The sequence below is a fragment of the Belonocnema kinseyi genome, chromosome 1 (genome assembly GCF_010883055.1).
Source record: "Belonocnema kinseyi isolate 2016_QV_RU_SX_M_011 chromosome 1, B_treatae_v1, whole genome shotgun sequence".
NCBI lineage: Eukaryota > Metazoa > Arthropoda > Insecta > Hymenoptera > Cynipidae > Belonocnema > Belonocnema kinseyi.
The window spans coordinates 176,448,456-176,458,040 of NC_046657.1; the positions used below are offsets into that span (position 1 = coordinate 176,448,456).

The 9,585-nt window shown below is 38.2% G+C and overlaps 1 protein-coding gene across 1 annotated transcript in view; it reads right to left on the reverse strand.

The window, feature by feature from the left end:
- The window catches only part of LOC117181428 (probable ATP-dependent RNA helicase DHX34), an 88,632-nt gene that overhangs the window by 3,070 nt on the left and 75,977 nt on the right, over positions 1 to 9,585 (reverse strand). The window contains exon 14 of the mRNA XM_033374071.1: positions 3,478 to 3,659. Coding sequence (XP_033229962.1) covers positions 3,478 to 3,659 — 182 coding nt within the window. The remainder of the gene's footprint in view (positions 1 to 3,477; positions 3,660 to 9,585) is intronic.

Genomic DNA, 9,585 nt, shown 5'->3' on the forward strand with positions numbered 1-9,585 from the left:
TTTCGAAAACTGATTTTCAAGCCATCAGGGGCCAACTCGAGCGGCCTGAAGCGGCCAGGCAAATTTTATGCGTGGTTATAGAATCCGGAGTCTCAATTTTCGATGATTGAAAACGCAAGAGTGGAAGAAAGTGCTTTCCATCTCGAGAATACAAAAATACCTCATGTGGAAGATGGAGATTGATAAAGGTGATATCAAAACTGCTTACATGGCCAAAACTGCTTAACACGATTGAGCTTTTAAATTATCTACAAAAGACAATGATTCCTCTTCGGATCCTTAAGACTGTAATGAAGAATCAGAATAAACAGATAATAAGAATCTGAAAATGTGGGCCCAGGCATTATTTATTGTTTTTAACTGAGATTCAAACGAAATTTTTGTACATTATTGAAAAATATCTGAATAAATGTGAAATATAATTAAATATATTGAATAAAAAAATTGTTGGTCAAACCTATTCTTGGCTTTAACTTAAATTGCTTCGGCAACAAATAAAAAAATTCGATATTATAAAAGACAATTTTCTAACGATAAAAATTGTTTAGCCCGCATAAAATTCACAAGGTATTTTCCTCATGATAGTGGGAATTCAACAAAAAATTGGCAAAAGATATGTGTGTGCTTTTTGAGAAAATAGACTTTTAGTATTTTCAGAAAACCGCTACCAATTTCTTAATTTTGAACATTTTTAAAAATTGTCTCATGGATTTTGAAAGAAGGCGATAAAATATACAAAAATCTGAAAATAAATCTAAATGATTTTAATTAGGTCAAAAGTTATATAAGTTAAAAAAAAATTGGCTTCTTTTTTGAAAAACAAAGCCAAAAAATTTTTTTTTCACAAATCGCAAAATAAGATATCGCCTAATTTCCTTTTAAAAAAGAACATATTTCAACCCCGACAAATTATGGGTCCCAATGGGTAAATGTTTCGAAAAAATTATGAGACATTTTGCACAAAAATAAAAGGACAAAACACGATTTTCCAAATTTTTTCGATTTTTTAAAATGGGAAATTCTTGCAGCACGATTACCGTTTTTGGCTTAAAAATACCTTGAATTATGTGGAAAAATATGTGAAAGTTTAAGATCAATCGGAGAGGCTGCCCATGGTGAAAAAAAGTAAAAATCTCCGGCGTACCTTCTATTCATCCAATATATTCATATGATGTTCTATTCAAGATTCAGTCCAGGTACAGTTAATTACTTCGAACCCTTATATTTCATGGTCGTTAACTTCCAAGTTCTAGTAAGAAAATCAAGTTCCAGTTCTAGTGGGTGTTTTCAAGTCCGGTGACCATTCTACAAGACTATTAGTCTAATATTTGAGCTCTAGTAAGAAAATCAAGTGTTAATTCCAGTGGCTCTTTTCAGAGAAAAAAAATCAGCAATCAGCTTCTTATCACATCTCGTTTCTCTCTTTCTTTTCCTTCACCTAGCTGTTCACCCTGATGTTCTTGTAACCTTTCCTACCTATTATTCACTAAATTTATTATATGATTTGGGTCTGAATTCTTTAGCAACTCCTCTAATCACCTTTCAAATATATCTCCTAAATTATTCTAGAACGTGACACAAGGTTGTGAGAACCAACCTGAAAGCCGACAAAAATAAAGAAAAATCGAAATAAAAACTTCAAATTAGAAAACAAATGAATGCGACAAGAGAAAATGTTCAGGTGACAAAACGATTGAAAGCACAAGTAACGTATTCAACTCGAAACAATGGCGAATCTCTGTCTTTTTACTCTTATCTTGCATGGTTTGACCACAAAATGGATTTTTTTTCTTTATTATTTTTTGTGTAATAAAAATTTGAATTTTTGATTTTCCAGAAAGATTCAAAACAATTTTATGATAATTTTGTAGGATGCGCTAAATGCAAATTTTTTCTTATGGCTTTTTCCATATCGTGTGTTGGCTTGAAATATTTATTTTTTATTTTATTTTGAAAATGCTATAACTGCAGCATTTTTTTATTTAAAAAAAGTCTGTAAGATAAATTATTCATCTTTCTGAATACTACTAATTTCCGTAATAGATTTTTTTAATTAATAAAAAAAGTGGTCTCAAAACATTTTAAAATGCGCTCACTTTTTAAATTTTTATCTAAAAAGAGTGGCTAACGAACTTAAGCTTTAATTTAGGACATTAACAGAGTATACTTATTACAGGCCAATTCAGCCGTTCAATTCTTTCCAAAGTTATTGCGCTAACAAACTAAAAATCTACAGACAGATACATTAGTAAAAACCTGTTTTCCGATTCAAGAGGTCTCAAAACGTCGACATTTGACAAAAACGGGGGGGGGGGGGGTTAATTACACAAATTTCTGATAAGAATGTTAATAATAATAATAATAATAATAATAAGCTCCAGGACTTTCGACCGATAGCCTGTCTTTCAAAAATCTATAAATGTCTTACAGCTCTCATTGCAGATAAGGTATATTCTCATTGCGACGAGAATGACATCCTTACAGAAGAACAAAAAGGATGTTGTAAAAACTCGCCAGGCTCTAAAGATCTAGTCACTAGACGCTTTTGCCATGACTCAAGCTCGTAAGCATTAAAGTAACTTTCACATGGCATACAATGACTACAAGCAAGAGTTTCCTTCCGTGCCGCATACCTATTTGCTTGAAGTCTTAAACATTACAAAATCTGCCCACGCATTATTGACTTTCTAAGTCATGCGATCAATACGCTTTACGACGGGTATTTTTCAAGGAGGCTCTTTCAGTGCACTATGGTTATGTTTAGCGTTGAATCCATTGAGAAAAACCCTAACAGCATGTCTCATGTGTTCAGAATTCATGATAATGAGGATGGTCATTAAGTGAACCATCTTCTGTACATGGATGACCTGAAGCTGTACACTAGTTCAGCTCAGAAACTGCAGCAAGAGATCGATGTCACAAAGCAGTTTCCCAATGATATCGACATAGAGTACGGACTAGACAAATGCAGAACAGTGCATTTAGTCAGAGGGGAATTAGGGACCGCAGAGTTGGAGAACGAGTTCGAAAATGATATCGAGGTAATGACTGTGGGCGATTCATATAAATATCTGGGTATTCTTGAATCTAAGGTTATTCATCATACGACAGTTAAGACAAGCCTAATGACTGTCTTCAATAAGAGAATCAGATTGATTATGAAGTGACACTCGGCCTGTGGGGTGTCAGCTGGTAGCCCTAAGAAATCATCCAGAGGTCACTGTTGTCACCTTCAACGCTCGCGGCCGCTCGTAATCGTATACCTTCAACATCAGCGCATTAGGTTTCAAGCATCGTATTGGATTGACTTATAACATCCTAATCTCATCAGTCACTTGACTTGGTCTGTGGCTATGATAAAAAACTGGGTACACCCCAAGAAAATATTGAAAAAGAAAGATAATAATAATAATAATAATAACCGAACAAATGTGTACCCATGCCGGCGTCACGGTAGATCTGGATCTTTCCTCTCACGAATTTGAACGGCTAAATTGGCCATAGCATTGCTACTGAAAGGGTTCCCCAGGCGACATTGGTAGCTTCCCGAGAATAACCGTGCGCCCCTGGTTCCATCGCTGGGGGTGGCAGCATGCGAGTCGGTGGTGGTGAGGTACGTCATGGATAGGTAGATCTCACCGAAATACCCGAAAGGACTACTGAGCAGCCAGAACATCAACAAAAATTGGTAAGCAATAGAACATCAGCTGCGCCAGCGAAGGGTAGTTTGGTTGGGAGCCCCCAGCCTACCTTTCACCAAAACTTCGTTGTGAATTTTGCAAAAATAAAGATAGTAATCCAAGACAACCTGAAACAACGAAGGCATTATATAATAGACGGGAGCCTCCTCCTTAGGGGGCCATCCATATTCCACGTAGACGATTTTTCACCACTTCCCCCCTCCCCCCTCGTGGACAGCCGTGAAATTTTGACCCCCCTCCCCCCTAATCAGTCCAAGTGGACGTTTTTTAATGAAAATATAGATACGAGGGTCATTTGAAAAGTTTCCGGCCTTACCGGCAAAAAGTCATGGTGCATTCAAGTTTTCTTGCTAACCAATAGATGGCCTATACATATATATGCCATAAAAATTTCAAGTCATTGCGATCAGTACAAAACCCATAGTACCCTTCCAAAATTGACAGGTGACGTTTTTTAACGACTCGATCGTCAACAAACGCGGCATCCATCGCGCGGATACTTTTATCATGCATAAATCTTGATGATATCTTCCGTGGAAACCGTGTTTGGACGTGCAGAACGTTCATCGTCAAAAATGCTTGTACGACCGCGTTTGAACTCGGCCACCCAATGTTTCAAGATTGTAAATGAGGGCGACGATTCACTATACACGGAGTCTAACTCTTCTTTCACTTCACGAGTTTTTTTCCCTTTCAAATACAGGAACTTCATCACCACGCGATACTCGATTTTATCCATTGTTGTTAACAAACGTCTTTTGTCAACTTTGAAAGGGTACCATGTGTTTTGTACTGATCGGAATGACTTGAAATTTGTATAGCATACATATGAAAAGCCCATCTATTGGTTGGCAAGAGAACTTGAATGCACCATGACTTTTTCCCGGTGAGACTAGAAACATTTCAAATGATCCTCGTATTATTGGTCTTTAGAGCAAAATATAAAAAATTCAAGTGCACCCCGAGTATACCTTGTCTGATTTCAGTATATTTGTCACAGATTTAAGAGAACGAGTGTCCATGTGGATTCTAGCCCAATCCCCCCGGTCCCTCTCGTGGACAAGCGTGGAATTTTGCCATACCAGATGTCGCTTTCAGACAACCGCGTGGGGATGACCTGTCAAGGGCGAACAACATCGTCTGTTCGTAGGTCTTCATCCTGAACTGGTCCATATAGTGACTGAACAATTTCTTGCTATTTAATCAGGATTTATTTGGCGGCGCCACTTTATATCCGACGTCGAAATAAGTAACATCGAAAAACAGATACAACAACTGGCAAAACCTGTAGCGCACCCCAAAGATGCGGTGGAAGAGGTCTATCTATTTGGGACACGATACGCTATCGACAAGCAAAACTGGATCTAGGAGATGTAGCAGGGCGACTGTCTCATGGTCGTCAGTCGTTAGGCTTGCAGCAGCCAAAGCCATCCCCTATTCCTGCGAAACTAATTGAAGAGCTCCATGAAGAAAGTCTATATCTCTTTGTGCTTCACTGATTCCATACTAGGATTCGCAAATCAAAAAACATCAATGAGATACTACCTCTGTTTTTGCAGCATGATATGAGGTTACTGCAGACGCAGAATCTTGCATATTGCACTGCGGTCGCGTATGCCAGGATTATAAGCATAAAGCTCAGAGGCCAGGCTACTAACAACTATGTCCCAAGAAAGATGTCAGATCCTCAATAAATGTTTCGAGTAGAAGGCGGGATTAGTAAAATAAGAACATAAGTTCAAGAACGTCTACGAACCTGAAACCTGCCAGCGTGACTGCGAAGATTTAAGAGAGCGATCGCGAGAAGAAATGAACATAAACTTTTTTGGCAGACGAAAAACGTTTCTATCGCGGACTTGTAGATGGCAAGAACAAGACTCAAAATTACTCCGAAGCAACTACGGTCCGGGAAATGGCCAGATATTCGTCGTACATCTGGGGTTCTCATAGGTCAAGTCAACTGCACACGACGTGGCTCCGGCTAGAAAAGCACAGAGTCGAACAGTTTCCTGGGATGAACATTCTATCTATCTCAACCTCCGATATTTCTCGTATCCTAAAGAGGGTTAAGAACTAGAAAACACCGTGCGTGGATGGGGCGCGCAGCTTCTGGTAAATAAATACCTGGAGGTTATGTACCCCACTCTTGTTGGGGCTCTTCAAAACATCTTGGAAAACTCAGATCGCTTGTCCTCTTTTATTACGGAGGGCGTAACGTATATGATACGAAAGTAGGGAGATGCTGGTAATCCTAGTGATTACTGACAAATCAACTGCCTCTGAACTTTCTATAAGTGCCTCACGGCTATCATTTCTGACTTCGTCTAGAATTATTGTGAGAAAAAAAAATTCTCACTGAGGAACAAAAAAATTGCTGTAAAGGCTTTCGTGGTTGCAAAGACCAAGTCAAGATTCACTACATAAATGCAGAACAGTGCATTTAACTAGAGAGGAATTATGGACTGCAGAGCTAGAGAACGAGTTCAAAAATTACAAACAAGCAAGGACTGAGGGTATCATATAAATATCTGGGTACTCTTGAATCTTAGAGTATCTAGCATACGATAGCTAAGAAGAACCTAACGACTGCCTTCACTACACGACTCAGATTGATTCTGAAGCAAACAAAATCAGGGCAGCCAACACCTATAGCGTCCCTGTTCTGACGTACTCCTTCGGTCTCATCAAATGGTCTAAAACCGAACTTGAAAGGTTAAACAGAAACTTCCACGTTACAAGTTATACAGTTGCGAGAGTATGTTAGCAGAAACCATAAAAGAATTAGAAACGCAATGGATACAGAAAGCTATCCACGGCCAGTACCCCAAAACGTTAGATGAACATGAAGTGGATAAGTGAGGCACCCAATATTTGACTAAAAAGAAATTATCGCAAACATATGTTATAACAACACGTGGTTGACCGGTGCCGATTATGTGGAGATTATGTTGAGATGATACTATTCAGACCGACCATTATATTAAAGCCAATCGACCTGACATCGTGATGCGAGAAATGCCGCATGACTATTTACTTGAAGTCTTAAAACTTTACAAAATTTGCCCACGCATTAATAACTTTGTAAGTCGTGCAATAATGCTCTGGGGTACAACAATCACGTATTTCGATCATGGAATACCCAGGATACCTATATCAATAAGCAATACGACGGGTATTTTTCAAGAAGACTTCCTCAGTGCACTATAGATCTGTTTAGCGTTGAACCAATTAAGCCAAGCACTAAATAACATGTCTTATGGGTTTAGAAAACACGATAATGAGGATGGCCAACAACTAACCCATCGCCCGTAAATGGACGAACTGAAGCTATATGCTAGTTCAGGCCAGAAACTGCAGCAATTGATCGATGTGACAAAACAGTTTTCCAATTATATCCACATGGAGTTCGCAATAGACAAATATAGAACAGTGCATTTAGTCAGAGGGGAATTAGAATCGCAGAGTTAGAGAACGAGTTCAAAAATGACATCGAGCCAATGGCTGTAATCGAATCATATAAATATCTGGGTGGTCCTAAATCTAAGAGTATTCAGCATACGATAGTTAAGTCAAGCCTAACGAATGCCTTCACTACGAGATTTAGATTGATTATAAAGAGTTTTCTCAACTTGGCAAACAAAATTAGGGCAATCAACACATATGCCAGCCCAGTCCTTACGTAATTTTTCGGGCTCATAAAATGGTCTAACAACGACCTTGAAAAGTTAAATGGAAACGTCCGCGTAGAAATGAACATGAAGTGGCAAGTGAGGCATACAATATTTGGTTGAGAAATGGTGTCCTGTATCCAGGAACGGAAGGATTCGTCACTGCGATTCAGGACAGGGTTATCAACACCAGATATTATAGCAAACACGCATTGCTTCAAGACGTAGTTGACCGGTGCCGATTATGTGGAGATACTAACGAATCCATCGAGCACACTATTGACGGCTGTCGCGTAATGGCTCTGAGAGAATATACGCGCGTACATAATGATGTGACGGGCACTAGACATCAATAACTCGCTCGAAATCTAAGAATCTTAACGGAATGGATGCATTTCTATAGATACATTCCACTGCCCGTTTAAAAAACAAAAAATACATCTTATATTGAGATATTACTATCGAGATGGATCATTATATCCAAGGCAATCGACCTGACAACGTGATGCGAGAAAAACGATTGTCGAGTCCACATCATCGATATTGCTTGTCCAATTAAGCGAAATTTGAAGGCAATCTATAAAACAAAGATCCATAAGTATAACGAGATAAGGCATGAAGTAAAGATAATAAGGAGGAATGTGAACCATGCATCTATGCATTCTATTGTGATTTTGGCTACAGGAAATGTGCACCCAAGATGCACTGAATATCTTCAATACTTGGGAGTCAATAGGACACCGGCAGCAGTTCAGAAAACGGTGTTATTAAACATCTGTCGCATAGTAAAAAACTTTCTAGACCATCAGTCAGGGGCTGATGATTAAAAACCAGATTCACGCGAGAGAATATTAAAAGAAAATGTATATTATATTACATATGTGACGTTCCTGAGGAAAGGAACCTTAGGGCTTGCACTCGAATTTTTCAGTAGAAGTGATTGAAGGAATGGTCGAAGTCAGACTCTTAGAGCGTGGGAACAATCTCTGAAATCCATCCTATCCACTTACGACGAAAATATGTGTAAAAATTAGTGGGGCTGGATTCCTACGGTTATCCGCATGCGTCGAAATAGGCGACTGACTCCTCATTTTGAAACTCAATAAGAATATAATTCTTTTTAATACACTGAGAAACTTTGTACTGGAAAAATTACTACATTAGGTTACAATCGAGGGACCAAGGCGATAATTCGCATATTTTAATACATTAATTGTAAGCTATGCTATTTTTATATGAAATTTTCCTATTAATAATACGAAGTCTTAGTATTTCTGTAGTAAAATCCTAGATCGGATAAATTAGTGGAGACATAATTAAATTATATAAAAAGAGTAGAAGTAATAAGTACCTAAAATAACATAAAAGACTAAATTTGTAAGAGGAATTGCTATTGTCTATAGGAATGTGAATTATACTATGAAACCAACGTTCTATTCAAATTCCTCAAATTTATCAATCACTCAATTTGGTTGATGCAAAGATCATTATTACAATAAATCAGGATAATTCGAAAAGTTACAATTGAAAATCAATGAAAGACAAGGTTTGGGGTAAGTTAGAGAGCATTGAGAATAGACAGAGAGAGGTTGACGAACAGAGATCTAGAGAAATAAAACAGTTGGAAGAGCGGGTATCCAGTCTAGAAATTAGGAATGAGCATATGGGGGAAAAACAGAAAATGAGGAAATAGTTCAAGGGAATGAAAAGAACGTCCGAAGTGAGAATGAAAAATTGAAGAAAAGACTCAGTGAGATCGAAAGAAGATTAGAAGGGGAAGAAAGGGCAAAGAGGACAAATAAAATAGTAGTCAAGAGATTAAAAGTGGAGAGTGAAACAGGAGAAGTGGAAATAACAAATCTTTTTCGAGATATTAGAGTGCAGGTAAGGGTAGAAGGAGTCAAGAGAATAGGAGGGTCAAAAGAAGGAATGTTTCTAGTAAAAGTGGGGAGTGAGGAGGAGAAAAAGAAAATTATGAAGAGCGAAAAAAATTGAGAGAAAGAAGGGAAAGAATTGAAGAAGATCTGACATGGAGGGAGAGGATAGGAAGATGGCAAATAGAGCAGACGGCTTGGGTAGAGAGGAAAAAGGGCCATATGGTATGGATAGGGAGAGACCGAAAGGTTATGTGTGGACAATGCAAGAAGCAAGAAAGGAACACGTTAAAGGGAGAGGGATGGGCGGCATGGTGTCAGGGGTGAAAAAAGAATTAGCAG